At 40.6% G+C, this 27815-nt stretch overlaps 2 protein-coding genes across 5 annotated transcripts; one reads left to right on the forward strand and one right to left on the reverse strand.

Annotated features, from left to right (window-relative positions):
• Positions 1-2350: 2350 nt before the first annotated feature.
• On the reverse strand, positions 2351-21788 carry rab3c (RAB3C, member RAS oncogene family). Of its 4 annotated transcripts, none has more exons than XM_029763168.1 (5): positions 21732-21788; positions 17262-17486; positions 13732-13850; positions 7463-7587; positions 2351-7177 (listed from the first exon to the last, which is right to left on the reverse strand). In XM_029763168.1, exons 1-5 carry the CDS (start codon positions 21747-21749, stop codon positions 6987-6989), a joined length of 678 nt encoding a protein of 225 aa, XP_029619028.1. In that variant the 5' UTR covers positions 21750-21788; the 3' UTR covers positions 2351-6986. The 4 variants fall into 4 exon arrangements, with proteins under 4 accessions (XP_029619028.1, XP_029619027.1, XP_029619029.1 ...); XM_029763167.1 differs by lacking the exon at positions 21732-21788 and adding an exon at positions 19745-20065; XM_029763169.1 differs by lacking the exon at positions 21732-21788 and adding an exon at positions 19131-19256.
• si:dkey-190g11.3 (protein N-lysine methyltransferase FAM173A) lies at positions 21308-25959 on the forward strand. Its single transcript, XM_029763172.1, has 6 exons — positions 21308-21489; positions 22159-22349; positions 23304-23408; positions 23697-23837; positions 23917-23967; positions 24176-25959. Exons 2-6 carry the CDS (start codon positions 22179-22181, stop codon positions 24344-24346), a joined length of 639 nt encoding a protein of 212 aa, XP_029619032.1. The 5' UTR covers positions 21308-21489; positions 22159-22178; the 3' UTR covers positions 24347-25959.
• The last annotated feature ends 1856 nt before the right edge of the window (positions 25960-27815 follow it).

Consider the following 27815-nt stretch of genomic DNA (forward strand, 5'->3'; position numbering starts at 1 on the left):
CCGGAAAAAAAGCCATTGCTTAAAGAAAAAAGCAAACACGTTTGGTGTTCACCAAAAAGCATGTGGGAGACTCCCCAAACATATGGAAGAAGGTACTCTGATCAGATGAGACTAAAATTTAACTTTTTGGCCATCAAGGAAAACACTATGTCTGGCGGAAACCCAAAAACTCTCATCACCCCGAGAACACCATCCTCACAGTGAAGCATGGTGGTGGCAGCATCATGCTGTGGGGATGTTTTTCATCAGCAGGGACTGGGAAACTGGTCAGAATTGAAGGAACAATGGATGGTGCTAAATACAGGGAAATTCTTGAGGGAAACCTGTTTCAGTCTTCCAGAGATTTGAGACTGTGTCTGAGGTTCACTTTCCAGCAGGACAATAACCCTAAGCATACTGCTAAAGCAACACTTAAGTGGTTTAAGGGGAACATTTAAATGTCTTGGAATGGCCTAGTCAAAGCCCAGACCTCAATCCAATTGAGAATGACTTAAAGATTGCTGTACACCAGCGGAACCCATCCAACTTGAAGGAGATGGAGCAGTTTTGCCTTGAAGAATGGGCCAAAATCCCAGTTAGATGTGCTAAGCTTATAGAGACATACTTGAAGAGACTTGCAGCTGTAATTGCTGCAAAATGTGGCTCTACAAAGTATTGACTTTGCGGGGGTGAATAGGTATGCACGCTCAAGTTCCGTTTTTTTGTCTTATTTCTTGTTTGTTTCACAATAAAAAATATTTAGCATCTTCAAATTTCAAATTTTTACAACCCCCCCAAAAATCTATTTTAATTCCAGGTTGTAAGACAACAAAATAGAAAAAATGCCAAGGGGGGTGAATACTTTCGCAAGCCACTGTACATCACCGTCGCCTTGTCTGTCATGAGTTGGGCAGAACATTATATTTAGGAACATGCCTTGCATTAGTTAATGGCAGGAAACTCTGCTAACATACTGTACGCCCACCCACTTCCTCTCTGCCTGCAGATGTCAGAAGTATGCCATTTCTGTATGTTTGAAGTATGTCTTATTGTATGTTTGTCTCCAAGTGACATCCAGAGCCATATATTTATATGGTTCTGGTGACATCCAACATCAGCTGCTGTAATACTGGCTCCATTCACCTAGATGTTCCATGTTGTGTCCTGTGCCTTTGCTGTTGTTTTAGTTTTTTTTACTTCCTTTGTTGACAGGATTAACAGGGACTCTTCAATGCTCATATTCAATTCATGCATGCATTTCCTTTAAGCACTACATAAATAGTTAGAACTTTATCCAGTCTAGATCAGTGGTAAGGGGACTTCTGGAGCACTTCTGGAGCACTTCTGGAGCACTTCTGGAGCACTTCTGGAGCACTTCTGGAGCACTTCTGGAGCACTTGACTTCTGGAGCACTTGTACATGTTTGATTCCAGGCTAGATGTATGTGGAGAAAGTCAGGCCTCTAGTGGTGAAAATGGACATCTACCAAAACCACATGAGGTTAGGGTTTTGTTTGTAGTTTGGGCTAGGGTTAGGTTGAACTGGGAGGTGGGCATGAAGCTTGGGTTAGAATCAGGGTTGAGGGTTAGAGTTGAACCTCGCTTCAAACAAAACAACACTAACTCTAACCCTGACTTCATGTCCTACACCCCGGTTCAACCCTAACCCCAGCCTGAACCTACTTTCATGTCCACACCCCGGTTCAACCGTAGCCAAAACCCTAGCCCTAGTTTCATGTTCACATCCCTGTTCAACCCATACCCTAGCCTCAATCACAACCATAACTTTAACCCTAGTTTCATGTTCACATCCCTGTTCAACCCATACCCTAGCCTCAATCACAACCATAACTTTAACCCTAGTTTCATGTTCACATCCCTGTTCAACCCATACCCTAGCCTCAATCACAACCCTAATCCTTTCCTTGACCTCAACCCATAGTCATATCCATAACCCTATGCTGGGCATAGAATAATATTTTTTTCAGTTTGCCAAGGTGAGGTGATACAGGACACGGGCAGCAAAACCAGTTGAATTCTTCTTGAATGGGTAGAACTTGTAAAATATTAACTTCCCCAGTTTGTCCCTTAGCAAGGCATACTTTCTCTAGAAATAGAGTGATCACACTGACAAGCTGAACACTGATCTCAAGAGGTAGCCAATGGATCTCCACACACAAACACACCGACAAGCTGAACACCGATCTCAAGAGGTAGCCAATGGATCTCCACACACAAACACACCGACAAGCTGAACACCGATCTCAAGAGGTAGCCAATGGATCTCCACACACAAACACACCGACAAGCTGAACACCGATCTCAAGAGGTAGCCAATGGATCTCCACACACAAACACAATACACACATGACATGAGTACAATTTGTTTATTTCCTATCATCTCAAAAACATAGTTTGTACATTGCTTGCACTTAAAGGTACAAATAATATATCCAGTTTAATATCAGTCCACACTTTAATGAGGTGACCAGAGCGTGAGTGTACTATAGTTTAATGTAAAGCCTCTTCAAGTTCTTTAAAAGCACTTCATAAGTACAATGAATAATTATTATTATTATTGTTATTCATTATTATCATCTTAAGCCTTCATCACTAATGACATGTTGAAGTGGCTTTTCACCTGCCAGTGGCGGTCATGAATATACATGATCACAGATGAAGAAGTAGATGGCAGGGGATTTGAATGGAGTGATGCTAGTAGTCTCAAACTCAGCAGGATAATGCCTATTATTGATGCACAGGTAAATAATAATGTCTCACACAGACATCATGTTTGAGTTGAGATATTTCCCTTTTTTATCACATAGACTTAATATCAGTACGGCATATGGCATATACTAATTTCCCTGACTATCTTTCACAACACTACATTTTGACGTATAGTACGAGTTCACCAACAGTTAGCTAACAGGAACAGTATATAGTAAGTAGTACATGAATACATCAGTAGAAAATGTCAACACATACAATAAGTAACACACACACACACCACACACACACACACACACACACACACTCACTCACTCACTACTTCACCTCAAATCCCAGATAAAGCACATATTTAGTGTGTGTGTGATGCTTGCAGTGCCATACAGTATAACAACATTAGAACAGTCACTCTACTGCAGGTATAATGTACTACGAGGACTATGTACAGGAAATAATTAATCAAATATTGCACTTGTTGGCCCATTGCACCCCACAGACAAAGCTATGAGGGTGCACTTAAACATAGACAATATACACCTTTATAGATAGAAATATAGATAATTCAATGTCTTCATGCAACTTTTCTTTTCTGAACCTTCATTTTTCTATGCAGAAACTCTAGACGGTGCAAAACAAACTACAGACAGTTTTTTGGGACAATTATATAGTTTTACTATTCTGTTTCTAGGTCATTTGAAGCTAAAGGATCAATGTAACTATTCACTTAATATGTAGATGAGATTATCTTTACTGGGATTTACAGGACATTCTCAATGTAAAGGACAATTTGCTTCAGCCAAGGATGGAGAGACAATAATAACATGATCCCTAAGCTGGTCAGGGATGTGGAAAAGGTGCACTAGTTTCTTATAAAAGGGAACCCATATACTGTAGCAGGTATATGAAATATGTATGTGTTGTCTGTTTCATAGAATATTGCTGTTTATCCAGTCAGACAGACTATCTATCATGGCTTCAGTATCCATCTGTCATAACATATCATATCTTGGCTGTGTTTAATTTGTGAATTATATGTTTTCATTTCTCTTGAGAAGTGGAAATGAGCAGGTTGGTATTTATTGACATAAATCATGTACTGGAGGCAGCTCTGCAGAGTGGTCACTAGGTGGCACAGCCACAAACTCAAATTCAGCCACAAACACAACTTAGGTTATTGGCTATTTCACAGCACACTTGTATTATTCTTATTAAGGCTAGGAAAAGAGGATCTATTCAGTTTTGCAGAAATGCAGACACTCATCAGATCACACATCAGGACTACTACTACAAAACACATGTACAGTATAATACAGTACTCACATAGACACAATGCATGTATAGTATATTCATGAAATATGAAATAAATATGAAAGAAATGTGGCAGGTGAGCACAAAGGAGAAGAGGCCATGTTGGAAATACTAAAAGGCCACATTTGTTTTTATCCAAGGTAGATGATTGACTCACACAGCCACACTCATTCATTTTTCCTAAAACACACAGGCACACGGTCACGCACGCACACACAAACTGCAAACAGAAATCAACTACTACCTACCAGTTTGTATACAGTACACTTAATAATATAGTTTGTCTGTGGCAGAAGACTATGTAACAACAATACATACAAAATAAAAGAAATACAGAAATAGAAGGATAAATAAATTAAAGCACTGATTATAACTGTGTGTCCGGCAAGTTTTACGATGGACAGTAAAAACAGGGACAGCTATAGGTTCTCCTCACAGAATTAGAATTGATAACAAGTCTTTGAAGCCAGCTGGAAAGCTACTGTGCAGTACGTGCATTGACCACACATTGAATTCGAAAAGCCTTTACAAGTATCATTTTTGTGAATATTGTACGGTAAGCTAAAGAGAATAATGTATGTTTGTAATGTCCTATTATCAGCCACACTATAATAGGCCTACACCGACTCAGACTTATATTGACCCTCTGTGTTTCCAGGTAAAGGTGTGAAGTGTGTATTTGTTCCTCAACAGAGCTATGGAGAGGGACATACATTGATTGCTAGCCTGGTCACAGATTTGTGCTCTTGCCAACACCACAATTCCATAAAGAGTTGGCAAGAGAAAAGAAACAAACTGGCACCAAGGCTAGTTGATTGCCATTGATGTTCAATGATAAAAGCGGTCGGATAAAACAGCACACTGTAAAGAAGTTGCTGTGAATTTGACAGTAACTTACAGGCAGCTCAGTGGCAAGTCTAATTCTGTATTTCATATTACAGTACACCTACTATTATATAAATACGGTATCAAAGCAAGTACTTGGTAATGACGCATACAGTACAATACCGTAAAATGTACTATATTATACTGCAAAAAAGTTAATTCTACCGTAATCAGAATGAATGGATGAATGAAATTCATTGAGGGGAGGGGTTTGTACTTTACAGTATTTTACTGTAATTACAAGGGAGTGGTGCAAGCAAGTTGGCTGCTATGTAAAGTGTTTACACATTATATCATATTAATTAATATTTGGTGTTTTGTATCATTTGCACATCTAGAGGCCTTTACCAAGGTTTCCAAACTGACAGCGACTACAGGGCAAAACAGACCAAAAGGACCTGGCAAAATGCTCAACCATTTAAGGTTTGACTTGCTGCCACTCTAATCTGTCCCCTATACATTATGAATGAATGGGTCACTATCACCACATAGCAGTCAAATTGGTACATCATTCTCACTTGCAGGTGCAAGCCTCAAAATATGTTAAAGGGAAAATTACCTATTTGTATGTTTTTCATTTGTTCACCGATGATACAGTCCCATATTTTATTGCATGTCAGCAATCAAATTTTCAAGATATAGAACTTTCAAAATACCAAAAGTGTCACAGTATGATGCGTTTTCAATATCTTGAAAACTTGATTGGTGACATGCAGAACATTTAGGGACTGATTCAACAGTGGACTAATGAAACAAAAACAAAAATATCATTTTTGAGTGGCACAACAATACCATGCACCCATTAGTGGTCAAAAGGTTTTTGGCCCTCCAAAGATACGGTATGGTGCTGTATTTTGTGGGGTGGAATTACAGTACTATTTGAAACAAAGCAATTACTTCTCCGACCACAACATTTTCCCACAATGTACCATAATAAGCAGTATGTTGTAGTAAAACGTTTCAGAGTATTTTTACTAATGATAATACTCAAAATGACTGTATAAATTACAGTTTTCTGTTACAGTGCAGGATATAGAAAGACAAGTGTGCACAACTCCAGTCCACTAGGGATGAAGTCCTGCTGGTTTTCCTTCCATCCTGGCACTTAATTTATCAACTACTGTCACTGATTGGCCAGAGTGCACCTACAGCAGCTACACTGGTCAATCTCTGACGAAAAGGCAAGGAGGAAAGTCAGCCTTCACAGCAGCCATCCAGGACTTCAGTTGTGCTCCCCTGCTTTAAAGGCCCAGTACAGTAAAACATGTGATTTCCTGTGTTTTATATATATTTCCATACTATAAGTTTGGAATAATACTGTGACAGTGAAAATTACGATAATGCCCTTTTAGTGTAAGAGCAGTTTGAAAAGGCCACCTGAAATTTCAGCCTGTTTTGGTGGAATGGAGTTTTGGCTTGCCTGTTGACAACACCAGGCGTTAAATTAGTTAATAGACCAATAAGAAAGAGAGTTCCAAACCTCTCTGCCAATAACAACTAGTTTTCAGTTGTCCCCTCCCCACTCAAACCACCCCCAAGACCACTTGCCATAGCAAAATTCTTGCTTGAGAAATTACTCTTTGCTAAGAAGCAATTTTTGTTTATTTTTTACCATTTTAATTGAAAACAATAACAGTAAGATATTTTATTGTTACCCAGAAATTATATGATATTAACATTAAAAAAATGTCAGCATTGTACCTTTAAGACTATGTCTGTATCCAAAATAGCACCCTATTCCCTACATAGTGAACTACTTTTCACAAGAGCACTATGTGGGCCCTGCTCAAAAGTAATGCATTCTATAAGGCAGGGGTTCTTAAACTTTTTCAGCTCGAGATCCAAATAAAAATGTACCATCATCCCGTGAACCAAATCGTCCTCCAACGACTCATATTAAGAAGAAATTGTGTGTGATTATAGATGTATTCTATAATGCGACTCACCTCTCACATGCCCAGGCCCCATTTCGGGTCCCGACCCATAGTTTAAGAAACTCTGAAATAGGTAATAGGATGTAATTTGGGATGCAGTCTACATCTAAGGGACTGGGTATCTTGGCAACACAGTAACTGGGAGGAGCCACTAACAGTTGCAGGCGGGCTGCTGGAGGGGCGGGGCGTTGTCTGTCAGTTTGGCGCTGGGTGTTCCCATGGTAACGGCGGTGTCAGTGTCCAGGCTTTCGGACATCCTGTCACAGATGATGTCAACGAGGCGCTCGAAGGTCTGCTTGACGTTGATGTTGTCCTTGGCACTTGTCTCAAAGAACTCAAAACCTGTGAAGGGATAGAGAGAGAGAATAATATATTGTTGATGATGTTTACAAGAAGTAAATTATCCACATTCAGAAATCTCTTGACGTTATGTCTTAGTGGAAATGTAAAATACTGTAGGTCATGCTTACAATAAGCCCATGTAGGCATGTAGGCACTGGTGCTGCGAATCAGTATGAGCTGATGCATTATAGATCTTCGTATCTGACTGTTGATGATTCAATGTGTTCATTCTTTTATCTCTGCTTATATAAAGTGTCCCTGATCAATGAAATGACAGCAGCTCACCCAGTTGTTCTGCCAGTTGTCTCCCACTGTCTGCAGCCACCACCCTCTCCTCCTGCATGTCACATTTGTTCCCAGCCAACACCACCTGGGCGTTGTCCCACGAATAGGTCTTAATCTGGGTGGACCTGCACACACACACACACACACACACACGCACACACGAACAGAAAAAAAACAGGAACTAAAACTCAAAACAGAGCACTGCATCTATCTACTAGAAGCTATAGGTGATAAGCTGATACAGTGAAAACAACACACCTCCTATATCATCAGATCAGGATGATGAGGTGCTACAGTAGGACTGGAATCTGCTAAATAGATTTTGGGAGAAACATTTCAGGAACACATTTCCCCTGTGGCCACACAGAAAGCAGGCCAGAGCACCAGCGGAACACAATAATGTACTGTGATGTCAGTACTACTCAGTCCAGACCAGACTGGTGATAGGAGTTGAGATATAGGTCAACTCACACCTGGCTGTTGACTGCTATAACAAAATGACATCCCAGTCAAAAACAGCTTTTCTGAACCGGGGTTTGCGTTAAATGTTTACATATAATTGACCTCTAGGTTAGCCTATATTTAGTGTCAAAATGATTACCGATGTCTATGTTTATCTCTCACAATTATTAGTTCTGTGTTTCAATTATCAATAACCAGGAGAGGAGAGAAGAGGAGAGGTGCAGCAGCGTCTATTTCTGTGAAGAGCATAGGCGTGCCTTCGTCACTATTAGGAGACAACTGCGTCATACACAGGAAATTACTTTGTGTCAGGACCGGAGCTCATTCACATAAAGCCTGGCAGGGAAGGAGCCGTTGCCATGGAAACAGTGCGTCTTTGCCCTAAACCTTGTAACCAGGAAGAATAATAGAGAATGGAATAAAAACCTACCATTAGAAGAAGTATATTTAGGTTGTTGGATAGAATGATAAAGCATTGTTGTGCTCTGTCTGCTCTACGCTCTAGAGCAGTGGTTACCAAATGTTTTATAGTCCCGTACCCCTTCAAACATTCAACCTCTAGCACCAGGGTCAGCGCACTCTCAAATATTGTTTTTTGCCATCATTATAAGCCTGCCACACACACACTATAAGATACATTTATTAAACATAAGAATAAGTGTGAGTTTTTGTCACAACCCAGCTCGTGGGAAGTGACAAAGAGCTCTTATAGGACCAGGGCACAAATAATAATATAATAATAATCAATAATTTTGCTCTTTATTTAGCCATCTTAAATATAAAACCTTATTTGTTCATCAAAAATTGTGAATATCTCACCACAGGTTAATGAGAAGGGTGTGCTTGAAAGGATACACATAACTCTGCAATGTTGGGTTGTGTTAAAGAGAGTCTCAGTCGTTTTCCATACACAGTCTGTGCCAGTATTAAGTTTCATGCTAGTGAGGGCCGAGAATCCACTCTCACATAGGTACGTGGTTGCAAAGGGTCTTAACAGCGCGATTTGCCAAGGCAGGATACTCTGAGCACAGCCCAATCCAGAAATCTGGCAGTGGCTTCTGATTAAATTATATTTTGACAGAACCGCTTGTTGCAATTTCAATGAGGCTCTCTTGTTCAGATATCGGTAAGTGGACTGGAGGCAGGGCATGAAAGGGACAACAAATCCAGTTGTTTGTGTCATCCGTTTCGGGAAAGTACCTACGTAATTGCGCACCCAACTCGCTATATCACATTTGACATTGTCCGTCAGCTTAAGTTCATTTGCACACAAAAACATCATACCTTGATGGAAAGACCTGTGTGTTGTCCTTGTTAATGTAGACAAAGAAGAGCTCCAACTTCTTAACCACAGCCTCAGTTTCGTACTGCACATTGAATATAGTTGCGGAGAGTTCCTGTAATCCTAGATTCAGATCATTCAGGCGAGAAAAAACATCACCCAGATAGGCCAGTCGTGTGAGAAACTGGTCATCATGCAAGCGGTCAGACAAGTGAAAATTATGGTCAGTAAAGAAAACTTTAAGCTCGTCTCTCAATTAAAAAAACATGTCAATACTTTGCCCCTTGATAACTTCTTATGGCTGGAATCCCGTTAGCGGGATCGATATGACAACAGCCATTGAAAGTGCAGGGCGCCAAATTCAAAACAACAAAAATCTCATCATTAAAATTCCTCAAACATACAAGTATTATATACCATTTTAAAGCTTTACTTCTTGTTAATCCAGCCACAGTGTCTGATTTCAAAAAGGCTTTACGGCGAAAGCAAACCATATGATTATGTTAGGTCAGCGCCTAGTCACAAAAAAACACAGCCATTTTCCAGCCAAAGAGAGGAGTCACAAAAAGCAGAAATAGAGATAAAATGAATCACTAACCTTTGATGATCTTCATCAGATGACACTCATAGGACTTCATGTTACACAATACATGTATGTTTTGTTCAATAAAGTTCATATTTATATCCAAAAATCTCAGTTTACATTGGCGCGTTATGTTCAGTAATGTTTTGCCTCCAAAACATCCGGTGATTTTGCAGAGAGCCACATCAATTTACAGAAATACTCATCATAAATGTTCATGAAAATACAAGTATTATGCATGGAACTTTAGATAAACTTCTCCTTAATTAATGCAACCGCTGTGTCAGATTTCAAAAAAGCTTTACCGAAAAGCTTTTTCAGCAAACCATGCAATAATCTGAGTACGGCGCTCAGACACAAAAACATGCCATACAATATATCCGCCATGTTGGAGTCAACAATAGTCAGAAATAGCATTATAAATATTCACTTACCTTTGATGATCTTCATCAGAATGCACTCCCAGGAATCCCAGTTCCACAATAAATGTTTGTTTTGTTCGATAAAGTCCATCCTTTATGTCCAAATACCTCCTTTTTGTTCGCGCCTTCAGTTCACAAATCCAAATTCACGACGCACAGGTCAGACGAAAACTAAAAAAATTCCATTACAGTTCGTACTAATAATATGCACATCTTAGCTTCTTGGCATGAGTAGCGGGCAGTTTACTCTGGGCACGTCAGTCATCCAAGCTACTCAATACTGCCACCATCCATAAGAAGATAACCACCGCACTTCTGTATGTTGTAAAAGCGTTACATGGTCGCTTCCCATATCATTGCATTGTGCAGAAAATACACGAGAGATCAGGGGCCTTGATTTAACAAAGGTAACCATTTTCACTGTAGTGTCCAAATGTCTTTCAATCTGTCAGGTATTCCCTTGGCAGCAAGAGCCTCTCGGTGGATGCTGCAGTGTACCCAAGTTGCGGCGGGAGCAACTGCTTGCATGTGCTTTACCACTCCACTATGTCTCCCTGTTATGGCTTTTGTGCCATCAGTACAGATACCACCACATCTTGACCACCAAAGTCCATTTGATGTCACAAAGCTGTCCAGTACTTTAAAAATATCCTCTCCTATTGTCCTGGTTTCCAGTGGTTTTCAGAAGAGGATATCTTCCTTAATTGACCTCCCATAAACGTAATGGACATATACCAGGAGCTGTGCCACGCCCGCCACGTCTTTTGACTGATCCAGCTGTAACGCATAGAATTCACTGGATTGTTTGCGAAGCAGTAATTGTTTCAAAACATCTCCTGCCATGTCACTGATGCGTCGTGAAACAGTGTTGTTTGATGAAGGCATTGTCTGTATAGTATTTTGGGCCTTTTCCCCCAGCATTGTCCCAGCCATATCCGCGGCAGCAGGAAGAATTAAGTCCTCCACAATAGTATGGGGCTTGCCTGTCCTAGCCACTCAGTAGATCACCATATAAGATGCTTCTAGCCCCTTCTTATTAATGGTATCTGTTGCTTTTATACATGTCTTACTACTCAAAAGTCGTCTTAATTCTCGCTCAAAAAGCTTCTTTTTCCAATTGGCATGTTTTGTTTCTAAATGTCTGCGCAAGAGTGAAGGTTTCATTGAGTTGTGAGATAGTACCTTTGCACATATAACACACTGTGGCTGAGGAGAGGCACAACTCCCAATATAAGTGAACCCCAAATCAATGTAGTTCTCATCATATTTGCGCCTCTTCGATGGTCCAACGTCCCTGTCTGTTGTTCGGCGCTTTCCCGGGTAAGGGGACAGTAGCTCTTCAGCTGCATCAGATTCACAACTGTCAGTGTCCATGCTAGCTGGGCTAACAGCAAATGTAGAATTACTGATGCTAGCATTGGATGTGCTCATGGAAGCAGAACAACTTGTGTTGTCGACAGGTGCAGGTGTAGTACTGCTAGTAGTAGCAGTACTACCAGTAGAGCTGGTATGTGTCTCTATGGACGCGGGCCCTACTTTTTTTAACCAATTATCAATTTTCGAGCAAATGGAATGAGTAGCAGCTACGTTTGGCTACATACGGACCGTTAGTGGAATTCCCGCGAGAGAGTAACGGTTAATGTGATTGGATGTTAATTATTTGACTAGGCTACCTGTATTTGACATTGTGTTGTTATTTCGCTGAACACTAGATGATTTAATTATATTTTTGCCAGTGAAACGAGGCTACTCTGGCGATAAAAAACCTCACCCAAATGTATAGCCCCGTTGGAATATATAAATGGACTGTTTGAAAATGTGAAGAAATAAATAAAAACCGTGAATCACATTTTTATTTGGTGTACCCCCGACGGCATTGCGTACCCCAGTTTGGGAATACCTGGTCTAGAGAAAAAGCTCACTGATTTGAACAGCTCCAGGATAATACCAGTCATTAGCTACTGTAACTAAACTAAACAAAAATATAAACACATATAAAATGTTGGTCCCATGTTTCATGAGCTGAAATTAAAGATCCCATACGCACAAAAAGCTTATTTTCACTCAAATGTTGTGCACACATTTGTTTACATCCCTGTTAGTGAGCATTTCTCCTTTGCCAAGATAATCCATCTACCTGACAGATGTGGCATATCAACAAGCTGATTAACCAGCATGATTATTACACAGGTGTACCTTGTGCTGGGGACAATAAAAGGCCACTCTAAAATGTGCAGTTTTGTCACACAACATCATGCCACAGATATCTCAAGTTTTGAGGGAGCGAGCAATTGGCATGCTGGTTGCAGGAATGTCCTCCAGAGCTGTTGCCAGATAATTTAATGTTAATTTATCTACCATAAGCTGACTCCAACGCTGTTTTAGAGAATTTGGCAGTACATCCAACAGGCCTCACAACCGCAGACCACGTATAGCCATGCCAGCTCAGGACCTCCACATCCGGCTTCTTCACCTGCGGGATCGTTGGAGACCAGCCACCTGGACAGCTGGTGAAACTGAGGACAATTTCTGTCTGTAATAAATCCCTTTTCTGGGGAAAAACTCATTCTGATTGGCTGGGCCTGGCTCCCCAGTGGGTGGATCTATGCCCTCCCAGGCCCACCCAAGCTTGCGCCCCTGCCCAGTCATGTGAAATCCATAGATCTGATTTCCTTATATGAACTGTAACTTAGTAAAATTGTTGAAATTGTTGCGTCTTTATATTTTTATATTTTTGTTCATATTACATGTACACAACCACAGTGAACAGAGATGTTTAACCAGTCTCATTTCTACACATTATGCCCCACACACAATGCCAACACTCTTTTTGTTTCACCTTGAGACAGTTCATAGTTTTGTCAAGTGCATCCATCAAAACATTCTGGTAGACTTTATCCCAGAAACCTATTGTTTGTGACTGATGAAATAGACTCCTCTTGTGTTCTTATTTCTAGTCCTGAATAAATCATGTTGAATCCAGGGTACAGGAAACACACAGTACAGGTTAGTTTACAAAGACAGCAATTCATGACTTTGCCCGACCAGTCCCAGGGACCCCCACACAGGTGGGCTAGTGGCTCTCTGACAACAGGCGCTCTAATCAATACGCTTAGATAAGGAGAAACAGAAAGGGATGAAGGTCAGCTATTTGGGTCTGTTTCTTCACAGGCAGAAATCACAGGGAGAAATCTTATACTCATCCTGTCTCAATACAACCCAACAACAACACACCTCTTCTGTTGTCCTTGTCCATAAAGATATGTAGTCTTTCTGAGAATGTGGTTAAGATAAACAGTACTTAATCCATAACATAACATGACATCTGAAGTTGCTTCCTTCCCTTGTGTATTTCATGATGCATGATGTACTGACACAACATTGCAGTCTTACCAACGTGCTGATGAAAGATGTATTGCTGGTACGTATTGGTTTTCGATGAGAAAGGAAACGTATGCTATTCGGCACCCATTTTCTTCCTAGAGAGGGTGAAAATGTTTTGTACCCCAGTAAAACTCACCAGTCCTGCACACAATGGAAGGACTCCTCGTTGGTGATGTCATACATGAGGATGAAGCCCATGGCTCCGCGGTAGTACGCAGTGGTGATGGTCCGGTACCGCTCCTGTCCCGCCGTGTCCTGGAGAGATACAGAACATTATTATTGCTGGTCACAAACAAATGCACGTGCATGCACACACATACACACACACACACAGTCACACAGATAACTAACAGTTAGTCACAGAGAAAGTCTCCCATCCTTCATGTGTGTATTTATTGTGGACAGGTTTGGCTGGTTGTGATTATCATATGCATAATGCATCGCTGACTGGTTTGGCTGGCTGTGATTATCATATGCATAATGCATCGCTGACTGGTTTGGCTGGCTGTGATTATCATATGCATAATGCATCGCTGACTGGTTTGGCTGGCTGTGATTATCATGTATGCTGTATCGCTGTCATTGATAGGAAGGTCATTATCTATTCACAGATTCTAGAGGTTCAAGTCTCCCCAGTAAAGCCACTGTGGTGGCTGAGGTCTACTGGAAGTGCCATACTGTATTATGTCATGTCTATGGGCTTACAGTAAACATATTGTATAGGGGCTATTGATTGTCATAGCTGGTACTCTAGATAGCATATCAGTCATGTAGCAGACTGTTTGATTCATCAAAAGGAAAATGGCAAACGGACATTTTGTCTGATTTCCAACTCATGTTTGAAGTAGGTCGTTGGAGGGGATAAAATCCCACTGTCCTTTTGCGAAAACACTAAAACTATCTGTCATCTGTATTCTGTAGGGGATTCTAAGCCAAAATAGTGCTGGGTTACATTAGCTACAGAGAGGCCTGCTCTGCTCTGTGAATATGGCTATAATTGTGTCTGTATGGTAGCCAGAGGACATCTCTGACCTTCAAAAGCACACACAGCTCAAAGGCTGCCTCCCTCCATCTCCTTCATACAGCAGCTGGGCTGAGCAATGGAAACCCACAATAATACACACTAACACATTGATGTACTGTATGTGCACCTGCATATACACAGTCATGAGGGTGTACAGGTGTGTGTGTGTGTGTGTGTTATTTTTTGTACAATACAATATGCACAGTAGGCCTATATAATTACTGAGTCCTATATAATGTTTTGAAAGGAAATCATTTGAGCCTTTTTCACACATTGTGCTAATGGTTCTCTTGTTTGGCAGACTGTGATATTACATTAAACATGATTCTAGACAATGCTTTGACTGCTGACTTTCCTCTTGGCTGAATACTGAGGACATACTGTATGCATCCACACACTTCATTACACTATTGATTCAGGGCAAAGTGCTTGACGATTACCTGTTTTATCTATGGGTTATTTGAGTGGGCAGCTTTGCTTGTTCTTAGCTAAAAGACACAGCAAGACAGAAAAATCCTGCTGAGTCCAGTGAACAGGAGTTCCATTAGAAACTAACTGACTGAGTTTGTTTATGCATCACCATGGACCACAGTGTGAATAAGCCCAAGAAATTGACAGAACATTTAGTACAGTCAGTGCAGAGTGACAGTAGGGATTGAATCTTACTGGTCAATTCTGGTATACTGTGGCTCATCAGAAATAGTACAGTACTCAGACATGATTATGATAATACATAAAACTATAACCAGTATTTGGAAATGACTATGACAGACTATTTCACATGTGATTAATATTGTAATACCAACAAGGACATCATCCATTATTATAAAATGACCACTGAAGGAACAGTTCTCTCAAAAAGCCCAATTAGACATCCTAGAGCTATTCATATGAATGCTCTCTCTGGCAATTCTGCCTCTGTTAGAACCTGCTTGTCTTTCCTTAACTGACAAAAAACAATTACCCTTATTACTCGTTATTTAAACTGTTTACATTCAACCCTGCTTTTCTGCTTCCTGTTAAAGTCTGTGTGATTTGTGTCCCATGCAAATTAGCTGATTAACTGCTATAGTCCTGTCTGGGACCAATTAATTGGTGGAACAGACAGTAAATATGACAGTGAACAGCATTGCCTCTCTAAGAGAGAGAAAGAGTGGGTGTTTGGAGGAAGCAGGCTTTAAACTGAAGCCTTAGCTGCCTCAGAGCTGCTCAGTAACAAACTCTCCATCTCCGAACCTCCTAATTAAAAGAGCCTTAGGCGAAGTCGGCCAACCACAGGAGGAGAACACACAGTCTGAGAGGAGTGTTATTCAGTGATGATGTCCTTCAGCTAAGGGTTACTAGCATCCTGCAAACGATGACACATCCACCTGTCTCTGTTCTATACATTGCCCTGTCTCGCATTCAATCACTCTAGGCCTTGTTCATGCAGATGAGCGGCACAAGCCACCTCAAATGTAATTGTGACTGGATCCTAGTTGGCTCATAGAAATCTATAACAATGTAGAAGTCAGTACACCAGTTGCCTGGTGACCGTAACAGGAATGGACAAAAAGGTTTGAAGCAGCAAACAATTATGTTTGTTAAGTTTAACTACAAGTGTGTTTTCTTAAAACAAATGACTCAGGAGAAATAGAGGGAATGAATGCTTGGCCAACCATGAGCCATCTAGTTACAACCAGTCACAGTCCTAGATAGTTATTGATCAAGAGTAGGGGACAGGGGAAGGGGCCTGGCTATGGATTGATAGTCTAATGTGTTTTTACAGACCAGGGTCATTCGGTTAAAAGAAAGGGAGATTGGACAGGGGAGTTTCTTTTTCCAGACCCCCCTTAACAATTAGTAAAGGCTTTTGTTTCATGTTCAATAGAACCTCCATTAGCCCACTGTTAGGTTAGTCCTCCAAAAACTCCTTAAGAGGCTAGAATACAAATGACATGAGAAGACACAGATTATTTCAATAGTTACGAGCCCCTTGGGAATGAATGAGAGTGCATAATTGTAATGATGAGATAGACTGACAATGTCTGAAATAGATTGACTACTCTAGGCTGATGCAGAGCCCCTGTAGGAGAAGAATGAATTTGCCTCTAGAGGCTGATTTATGGTCTCTTATGTATTTTTTCCCTCTAATGGTTAATGTTAGGGTTGGGGTAATGTAAACTAGATCTGTGCCTGCGGACAACTTCTAACAGGAGCTAGTTCCTATGACTACTGTAGGTCAGGATGTCTCCTCATATGCATACTACTTATAAGCTAGCGGCAATACGCTGGTGATATCAAAATAGATTTCAATGAGAGATACAAAAAAGTAAGTTGGTGTGTGGTTGCAAAGGCAGAATCAACTTGAAACGCTCAGCACTGCTTAATGGCTTTCCTGGCCATTGTTAAACTGTTTTGAATGTAGCCATTTTACAGCACTGGTAATCTACTAAAACTGGCACTGACATTTTGAGCTTAATACTGTTGAGTATTTAGGTCAAATGATCAAAATTACTGTTCCTTAACCAAGGCAAGATGAGATCAATATTGCAGTTGAATGAATAGCTCATATTTGTGCACACTGTAGTTGAAAAGCTATACTTAAATTAGACATGATCTATTACAATAGTAAGTACACTGGACTTTAGAGACAGACTTACCCAGATCTGCAATTTGATCCTCTTGTCATTCTTGTAGACAGTCTTGACTTTGAAGTCGATGCCCACAGTGCTGACGAAGGCTGAGGTGAAGGCGTCGTCAGCGTAGCGGAAAAGGAAGGAGGTTTTACCCACGCTGCTGTTCCCAATGATCAGCAGCTTGAACATGTAGTCAAAGTTCTGGTCCCCGCCCTCCTTCCCTTGAGTGGTCCCCTGAGTTGCAGCCATCTGGAAAGACCAGGAGTCGCAGTGTAAAAGGTCATGACAAACTTAAAATCAACTCATTGGAATTAGAAATGGTACTATTTAAGGTTTAGAAATGTTGCATGGAGGAGGTACGTCAAGGACGTGTAAAAGAAGAATAAATTATTAAAATAATCACACACAGACACACACATACCCAGCCTGGTTTCATAGACTAGACGTAACATAGTAAACGTAAATCCTGTGACACTCAAATTAATATGATGTTACGTTTGGTATGGTTACATAGGACAGATGGTTACTTAAGGCAAAAACAAAAGTAGTGTGGTTTGTCATATAACGCAAATGTCTAGCATCCCAAAGGTTGTGAGTTTGAATCTCATCAGGGTAAACTTTAACATTTTAGCTTATTATCAACTTTTCAACTACTTACTACTTTTTAGCTACTCTACAACTACTTAGCATGTTAGCTAAACCTTTCCCTAACTTAACCTAAGATAACCCTTCCCCTAACCTTTACCCTTTAACCTAACTCCTAACCTTAATCCTAACCTTAACCCTAACCTCTAAACCTAACCCCTAGCCTAGCTATATTAGCCAGCTAGCTAACGTTAGCCACCTAGTAACATATCATACATTTTGTAAATTGTTTACATATTCTACCTTTTGCAAATTCGTAACATATAATACTAACTGTAATTCGTAATATATAATACTAATTGTAATTCGTAACATATCATACGAAATGGGTGGTGAACAACCACAAAATTAATACATACCATACAAAACGTAACATATCATACGAAATGGAGTGTCTCTGATTAACGTAAAGAATAATATGAAATGCTCTGAGACCAGATTGACACACCAGTCGCTCAGTTAGGTGTTAAAAGCACAGACTGTGTGTCTGATGGCAGATGGCTGTGTGGAATAAACCAGAAGAGCACTACACACCCTTGGGAATTGAAGAGTCCACCTGTGTTCTACATCCTCACATCTATGTGCCTGCCAATGAACATCAGTCAGATCCTTCACAAGGTGTTTGATCAATTAGGCTTGGATTTATCAAGGGGTATGCCAATCAATTCAACAATCCAATTACTGACTCTAGCAAATACAAAATGTGGAATGTTTAATCTTTCTTGCAAAATTTGTCATCATTTGTCAGCATTCTATAAAAATACAACTAGGCTACAGCAGACATCTTTGTTCCTAATAGCCTTAATGTTTTCACTGTGCCTCAGCAATCTGCCATGTCAAGCATGTGCCTGTTCTGTTTGTTCTGTTACACGGAGAAGGATGCTTTCGGTTTTACATCAAGCAAGTCTACAATTGCACTATTAACAACACTGTACAATGTTTCGTAAACAAAATGTAATTTTACCTTATGCAATAAGCTATACAAGGACACATCATTTTAGGTGTTTAATGCGCTAATTTCCATTTTAAAATGTTATGATGACGACGAAAATACACTCTTCCATTTTGCTACACAGATGTAGTCCTCTTAAATTGGATAAAACCTCACAGAATGTTGGATAATCGCAAATACACTGTAATCTATAGCAGCCGCCCTAGGTCAATCAAGTTCTTTCCGGAATTATATCACAGTCTAGAAAAATTGACATGATGTAGAAAACATATCTGACGACATTATAGGAAACAAACCTCATTCGAAGGCTTCGTGTCAGTCAGTGGCTTTTCCTAGTTTATATATCAGGCTGTTGTTATATAAATTCTTACTGTAGGAGACGGTTCTGTTTGAGCCGAGACAATTTCAGCACCTCGGAGCTGTCCCCGTGTTTTCCCGAAGCTGAACCGTTGGAAAGCGTAGTAAGCACGTTCAACGACGTCAAAGTTCACAATATGGGGCTTGTAGTCTTTATAATGCAAAAAGCGCCCCAGGAGATTGGAATATTAAAGCGATGTGACTACATCATTCAGCATACAACACAGTCACTTTGAAAACAGCTGTAGGCCTGCATTACTCTTGATAAGCTCAAGAAAACCATTTTAAACTGCATGAAGACTGCATAAACTTTTTTTTAAATATTTTTGTGACCATTTTCATTTAACTAATGAAATGTTTTGGCAACTATAACATTTCCTCTGTGGCATTATCAAAAACTATGCTTGCTTTTAGAATAAAGAATATTACATTTCACAAATGTGCGTTTAGTCTACTACATGAATTTGTTCAATGTAATGATGATGTGTATTTGGAGTCCTGTATAGCCTAATTAAACCTGGATACTATACAGATAGATGCTGGAAGATCTTACCTTTCCGTATAAATCCATGTAGGCTGTGCTACCCAATAATAAATAAATAAAACAAAATGTATTGTGATATGAGCCAAATGTTAATGAAAACAGTAAACCTCGACCGATTATTACAACCTTCTTTCTGAAATGAATTATTTGTGAAGTCAATAATGGCTACTCGTTCTGAGCATCACTGCCGTCAGTCTCTCAGCCCCCGCCCAGAAATCCTGCTCCGCTTCAGAAAACAGAACAGGAGGTGCTGGTGCACGTGATTGATTGCCTCTCTCTGGCAGCGGCGTGCGGGGGTTAAGCAGATGGAGTCAAGAGGTGCAACAATGTGTCAGTTACAATTATGCCTTTATCATCATTATGGAAAATAGATAAAATCATAATGGAAAAATTATATAGGGGTAGGCCTATACAGCAAAATTCAGCAAATTCAAAAATCTAGGTATGGCCTTTATGAGATTTGCAATATTGACTTTAAACCATGGATGGGGGATGTTAGAAAATGTGGGAAATATTGTGCCAATGTCACACCAACTTGGATAGTAATTATAGTAAATAGTCATTTACAACATTAACAATGTCTACACTGTATTTCTGATCAATTTGATGTTATTTTAATGGACAACAAATGTGCTGTTCTTTCAAAAACAAGGACATTTCTAAGTGACCCCAAACTTTTGAACGGTAGTGTATATATGGATGTCGATTAAGGCTGCCCCCGCACCTCTCTGATTCAGAGGGGTTGGGTTAAATGCATAAGACAGATTCAGTTGAATGCATTCAGTTGTACAACTGACTAGGTATCCCCCTTTCCATTTCCAATATAAAATAATATGTCATCATAGTCAACAGCCCTTCCACATTTCATTCAGCCCATTTATCCTCTGTGCCAGGCTCCCATGGCTACTGTTCTAGACAACTGGACCGCACCTGTTCTCTGTTGCTATTTCTGGTCTGACTCGCCTGAGTGTCAGTCTGTTTGTGCTTTCATGCCACCTCCCTGTCACTCATGGCCATGACAAACAATGCCAGCAATGGAGTTGGCAAGAGTACAAAACATTCTGGGACCAGGCTATCCCATGGTTACTATGATCAACTAGACCACACCTAATCTATGTTGCTATTTCTCACAGTCCTGAGGAAAACAAAATGCTGGGAGGAATCAGGTTGTCAGACTAGTCTGAGTTAAGGTCACAATAACCTTCTGTATTTTTCACATGCCATTATGATAATAAGCTGAATCTACTGCACACCCAAAGCTGATTTGTGAAGGTACTGCAGACAAAAGGCAAAACTGGAGAAACAAGAAAAAGTCTCTGCGCACTTCCAGTGCCATTATGAAAATAAATATGACTTTGAAGTCTTCCATGTTGCCCTATAAAGCCTAATTAATTTGGCCTACATCTGACTAGATTGTGTTGTGTAAAATATAAGTGTTTCAGACAATATATCTAATTAAAATGTTATATTGGGTTACTTAACGACACTACCAGACACAACAAAGGTTACATAATGAGATAGGCAATTTCATTGGCTGTAGCGTGGCCACTACCCATTCTTAAGTTGTTGGTAACCTCAGTTATGGAAAGCAAATTACCTATCCATGTACCAGGAACGGATTTGATTGGGTGTGTTATTTATTAATGACTCATGGGCGAGAATTAAGCGTCTGGCCTTTTGATTGATGTCTACTGACCGCCTGGATGGCTCATTGACCTATAAAATAAGGGATTGCTGAGACGGGGGCGCGTCAGGTAGGTCGCAGTTGCAAAGCCTAATGTGCGTGTTTTACTAAATTGTAGCCTATTTGTGCAATATTTGTGCAATTATCTTAAGTAACCAATTTATGTCGTGAAATAATATTACAACACATGTTTTCTCGTCTCCAAATGTGTCTGCAAAATGTTCTATAAAACATACATAGGCTTACAGAACCAACGTGTATAACAAATGTGGGAAATATCTTGCGAAACATCTTGGGTAATGATCAACTCACCAATATTAACGCATGCATTGATATAGTAGCAGGTTCGCTTTGAAAAATTGTTATGTTTGAAAAGATTTTGATGACTGAAGTTTCGTAAACAAAAGTTTTCTAGAAAGTGCTTTGCACGATCATATAACACTATGGCACCCTCTGCTGGGGGCTTCAATCCTTGCATGTCTATTGAACTACTTTATTAATTGTCGATGTCTTTGACACGTTGCAAATGTCAATATCAGAGAAACTCTATTTGCATTGCTTTACAACTACTTTGAATACCGGTAACAACTTTTGTGTTCAGGTATTTATTTATGATTGTGTCAAAAATAAACAATGAATCAAGACATTAAGCCTATCCCTGTCTACCTGACTGTTGCCTCTGCTGATTTGATTGGCCTAGTACAGTACAAATATGGATGCTAACCACTGCTTTATGTAGCCTAATAGAGACAGTTTATCATGGAGGACTCCACAGAATTCATTCTCCAGGATCAAGGCTCCAGGATGGTCCATAGCAGTAAGGACAACCCCATCCTGACAGTTGCTACTGGGGCTTTGCTCGCTGGCCTCTACGGGATGTGGACTATGTTTGCTCTTCCTGGCTTCCGCAAAGTACCAAGAAGACTCAAGGTACATCTCATGTGCTCAGGAAGGGCATTGAAATCAATAAACAGTAATACTCTTAAGAATGCTTTGCTGCTTGTCTTGGAATGCTCCGTGTGTGTTTCATGGAGCATTCAAATTGAGAAAGGGGTGTATGTGGTAAGTCAAATATTTTTAGAAGAACAATTTGGTAAGTCAAATATTTGTTGAATGTTTTTTCCAATTACGCCATGATGCAGTGTTTTTTATGAATGGATCCTGTGCTACTCTCTTTACCATCAGTTCATCATCATCAGACAAGAGCACTTTATCGTCAGGCACAGTTGATCATGAATTGGAGTAATACAAACCAAGGGATGGGGGGGGGGTCAGGGCCATAAAGAACCAAGGGATGGGGGGGGGGGGGGGGTCAGGGCCATAAAGAACCAAGGGATGGGGGGGGGGGGGTCAGGGCCATAAAGAACCAAGGGATGGGGGGGGGGGTCAGGGCCATAAAGAATAGAAGATAGATTGGATCTCCACATCTTAACAACCCTTTGTATGAATGTCTTTGCTGGGTCTTGTCTTGTCTTGGCTGGGTCATTGATGTCTCCATCTTGTATGTGCAAGGCCCTTTGCAAGGCTTTTTCCACCTATGCAGCTGAATTGTTGACATTAGCCAGTCTCCATTCAATCCCCTTGCCTTAGTTTTTTTTACAGTAGTGCTGTATTAGTCTACAACTGTAAAACCCCAAGGGATAAGTATGTCCCACCTGAACCAATTAAAGTGATATACAACTCAGTGGCGTCTCCCACATACCCCGTCTCCTAGCCTGAGTCCCAGTCTGTTTGTGCTACATGCCAACTTCTTGTCAATCGATGTCATGTTTGGCTGGACAATGACCAATGGAGTTAGAAAAAATACAAACAATTCTGGGATCAGGCTAACTGTCTCCCATATTATGGCCAATATTATTGACTGGCAAAATTATTTTCATACAGGTGCCTTACCTGCCCTCGAGTAAAGCTCAGATCGTAAACGCCATGCAGCTGCTGGAGGGACGCAGAGGCCAACTAGTTGATCTGGGATCAGGAGACGGGAGACTGGTGAGTTGGCTCTGGTGAAATAAAACTCTCTGCTATGAACAGTAGAGGCTGTGTTCCAAATAGCACCCTCTCCCCTATATTGTGTACTTCTTAGTGGACTATATAGGGAATAAGATGCCATTTGGGACACATACTGAGTCTGACACTTACATTTCTCTCTGTTCTAGCAAGGGATCTTGTGTGGCGAGGACAACAAGCAACAGACAAATTATAGTGGAGTCACTCTTTTGCTGCAGTGAAGTTATAGGTAGTTGTATGACTCAACTTCCCTCTACCTTCTTGTCTTAGGTGTTTGCTGCCTACTCTGTTGGCCTCCAGTGTACTGGATTTGAGATCAACTCCATGTTGCTGGCATATGCTAGAGTGAAGGCACGCTGGACAGGAGTACCACCCAGCCAGGCAAACTTTGTCAACAAGGACTTCTGGAAGGTACAGTATAGTTCTTTAACATTGTGTTTATTAGACACATACTCTTGCCTAAATGAGTTTTCTCTCTTTCATTTGATAGACTGATTTGTCAAACTACAACAACGTGACTGTATTTCTAGCCCCAGGATTGGTAAGTGTTCTATCCATGCAAGGCCTCTGCACAGCAAAAACCATTCCTGCTCTTATAATACGATTAGTTCTACAATTAGATTTTTAATAACTAAATTATATTCAAATAGTCTTAACTCAGAAATTATTGGGTGTGATGGATCATTTGACAAGAGATTGTTTATCTGATTGGTTGATGACTAAAACCAGCCTCTTTGATTGGTCCTCAGATGGAGGTGCTGGGTGAGAAGCTTCTGAGGGAGCTTCCTGATGACGCGCGTGTCATCGCCTGCCGCTTCCCCTTCCCCCAATGGCCCCACCGAGCCTCGCAGGGCGACGGCCTCGACCAGGCCTGGGCCTATGACATCAGCACTGTACGCTCAGCCCTGGGCCAGGCATGACTGTATGACCTTATACTGTGCATCGATGACTGGATTAATTCTAATGTCATTCACTGGTTCACACCAAATCCAATATATGCTAATTAACACCCCAATCAAACCACAAACCCAGTATCGCCAACTGCTTCTGTCTTTGTTTACATTTTGTTTTTTGATTTATTCAAAATTCAAAAGGCACTCGCACATCTCAGCTTTCTTTTTTGCAGGTACATGGGAACAGTTGAACAAGATGAGAAAAAATAAGAAACCTGCACACTGCTCTTGATAGTATCACTGCTCTTTAATAAGCTTTACATATCGGCCTCAAGGCCTTCCTCAGAGCTTAAAAAAAATGTTTTTACACCCTTATGTAGACCTAGCTCCACCCACATCCATTCAATGCATTGAATGGGATTAGAGTTGAGGGAAAATTATTAGAATATTTATGAAATGCACATATTATATTTGGTAACGCTTACTTAAGTGTTTACATTAAACATATCAAACACGTCTGTAAAACCACAATGAGGACATCGACCCATCAAGCAAGTTTTCATAAATCATTGGTTACAGCGCAAGAAAAACATCAGAGTAATTTGAAATGGTGGCATTAATTCATGTTCACATTTACAACATAACGTATAAAGGCATTTCATCATTAAGACCTCTAGGAAATAATGTCTGGAGGGTGAAAATCCAAAAACATTCTCTTTTGCTCAGAGTATTATTAATATCACCTCCCCTGTCTATCTTAACTTCCTCTATGCCACAAAATCTAAAGGTAGAAATGTCATGTTTTTGGTCTTTAAAATGTACTGTGACTAGATTATACCTGTCGTTTCTCCTGATTGAACTATTACGTTCACTAATTGTCTGTTTGAGAGAACGAGAGGTTTTACCGACATAGCAGAGCCCACATGGACATTTAATAATGTAAATAACATGGGTGGTAGAGCACGTAATAATGTCATTTATTTGAAACCATTTTCCTGTGTGGGTGGCAGAAATATTCACACTTCATCATATTGTTGCACTGTGCACATCCTCTGCATGTATAGCTACCATTCGGTAGAGGGCGTTAAAGAGCCCGGCTCATTTTCTTTTGTGGCTGGCAGTTGGCATGGACCAATTTATCACGGAAAATGCTACCTCCTATATACAATAAACCGTGGATTGTTAAATTCAGTTGGCAAACTGGGTCCGATGATAAAACATACCAGTGTTTCATGACAGCATCTCCCACTCTGCGCCAGTTCAAAGTACATGTGGAGGTGAACATTACTGTGTTCTTTAGCTTTAGTGGGTCTTTTTTGTAACAGTTCATCTCGTGTTTTTGCTAATGCCAAATGAAGAGCTTCATCCACACATTGTAATACTAGCAAGAGCAGTTTGTTGATTTATTGAACAATATATGAAGGGTGAGCTGTGTGCCAAGCTTCATTGGTCAAATGTAAAGGAAGGGAATTATAAACATGTCCTTACACTGTAATTAAACCAGGTGCCAGATACTGTATGTCCTGTGAGAACAAATATGCAGAGCATTTGAAGTAATTATGTAAATTAGTCTTTCCCACTGTGGTGTGAAAGGAAGGTTGCAAACTGTGAGAGAAATTAATACAATTCTATTTTCTGGATGATGTTGACAATGTTTTTTGTTCCCAGCTGGGTTATTGTCTTATAAAATGTCCATTCTGTAGGCCTAGTCATTTTCACTTCCACTGAGTTACAGGAGGCTACTATGGAAAAAGCTAGAAAAGCATTAGTTATCCAAGCTGATCACTGTACTGGCCAGTGCACATTGATATAGAGGTTAGAGCAGGACATACAGTAGAGAGCCCAGCATTTGTCTGACTTCATAACATATCATCCCCGCTCTAACTAAAAAGGCGCGTTAGTTGTATTGTCTTTCCACATGCCAAGCAGGCAGGAGAGAGCAGAGGAACAGTAGTAGACCGGTGAGGGAAACATGGGCAAATTCTTAAGCCAACTCCTGTTGTTTAGATATGGAGGGGGTGGGGGCTTTGCACGTCCCATGTGCATGTCTCCCCCCTTAGTCAGCAGACCGAAGCAGTCACACAGGAGGTGGGAAGGTTTGTGCATCCCAAATGGCACCCAATTTCTTATATAGTGCATTACTTTTTACCAGGGCCCATCGGTATCTTGTCAAAAGTAGTGTGCTATGTAGGGAATAGGGTGCCATTTGGAAATCAAGGCGGCACACGGTCTCCACTGTGGGTTATGTGATCATAACCCACAGATCTAAAGCCTGCAGAGGGCTCTGCTGTACACCGCTCTGCTGTACACCACAAGTACCCATGGCTGTGCCCAGGAACTATGGTACTCTGCTCTGACATACTGGCAGATCGTAAAACTGTATTCCAACCTGGAGGACTGTAAAATAACCACCTGATGGTGCTATAACCTCAAATGAAAATCAGAGTGGCAGAAAGCCACAGTTGTATTAATTTACACTCACAATTTTGTAGCATTTCTATGCGCTGTAGCAATGTATATGATTTTACAACACATACTGCTGTCTCTAACTCTGAATGATTGGCTATGAAAAGCCAACTGACATTTACTCCTGAGGTGCTGACCTGTTGCATCCTCTACAACCACTGTGATTATTATTATTATCTGACTCTGCTGGTCATCTATGAACGTTTGAACATCTTGGCCATGTACTGTTATAATCTCAACCCGGCACAGCCAGAAGAGGACTGGCCACCCCTCAGAGCCTGCTTCCTTTCTAGGTTTCTTCCTAGGTTCCTGCCTTTCTAGGGTGTTTTTCCTAGACCCCATGCTTCTACATGGGGCAGCAGGTAGCCTTGTGTTTAGAGTGTTGGGCCAGTAACAGAAAGGTTGCTAGATCGAATCCCCAAGCTGATAAGGTAAATATCTGTCGTTCTGCCCCTGAACAAGGCAGTTAACACACTGTTCCTAGGCCGTCATTGTAAATAAGAATTTGTTCTTAACTGACTTGCCTAGTTAAATAAATAAATACACTTCTGCATTGCTTGCTGTTTGGGGTTTTAGGCTGGGTTTCTGTATAGCACTTTGTGACATCGGCTGATGTAAAAAGGGCTTTATAAATACATTTGATTGATTAATACTGTACATACAGAACACATGGTTTAACCATTTGGTTTTCATCACTGATTCACCCAACTATCAGATTTGATTAGTTGTTATCAAGATTTTGCTTGTGCTTGATATAAGTGTGGTAAGTGACACTGTCCCACACCTTGACACTGAGTATATGGTGTTGATGATGATGTAATGGTAATGAAGATTATAATGATGATGATTATTAATATTTAGCGTTGCAAGATTGGGTAAATATTTTTCATTTTATCCAAGCCTTTTCCTTTATCGTAAGCATATGAACATCAGTCATTGACATGCCAGGCCTCACTGTGAGGGAGCTCTACCGGACCTCTACCGGATCTCTAGAGTGACGTCGTAGAGCCAGCCAGACAAAGGGGCGGGG

Source organism: Salmo trutta, chromosome 9, assembly GCF_901001165.1.
Source record: "Salmo trutta chromosome 9, fSalTru1.1, whole genome shotgun sequence".
Classification (NCBI taxonomy): Eukaryota; Metazoa; Chordata; class Actinopteri; order Salmoniformes; family Salmonidae; genus Salmo; species Salmo trutta.

Coding starts and splice junctions, on each gene's coding strand:
- rab3c (XM_029763168.1), bottom strand. Junction 13,851..17,261: donor GGATCAAATTGCAGATCTGG/GTAAGTCTGTCT, acceptor GTATCTCTCCAG/GACACGGCGGGACAGGAGCG. Junction 7,588..13,731: donor TTCCATTGTGTGCAGGACTG/GTGAGTTTTACT, acceptor GTGTGTGTGCAG/GTCCACCCAGATTAAGACCT.
- si:dkey-190g11.3 (XM_029763172.1), top strand. CDS start 22,179: ATGGAGGACTCCACAGAATTCATTCTCCAGGATCAAGGCTCCAGGATG. Junction 23,409..23,696: donor GATCAGGAGACGGGAGACTG/GTGAGTTGGCTC, acceptor TTCTTGTCTTAG/GTGTTTGCTGCCTACTCTGT. Junction 23,838..23,916: donor TCAACAAGGACTTCTGGAAG/GTACAGTATAGT, acceptor TTCATTTGATAG/ACTGATTTGTCAAACTACAA.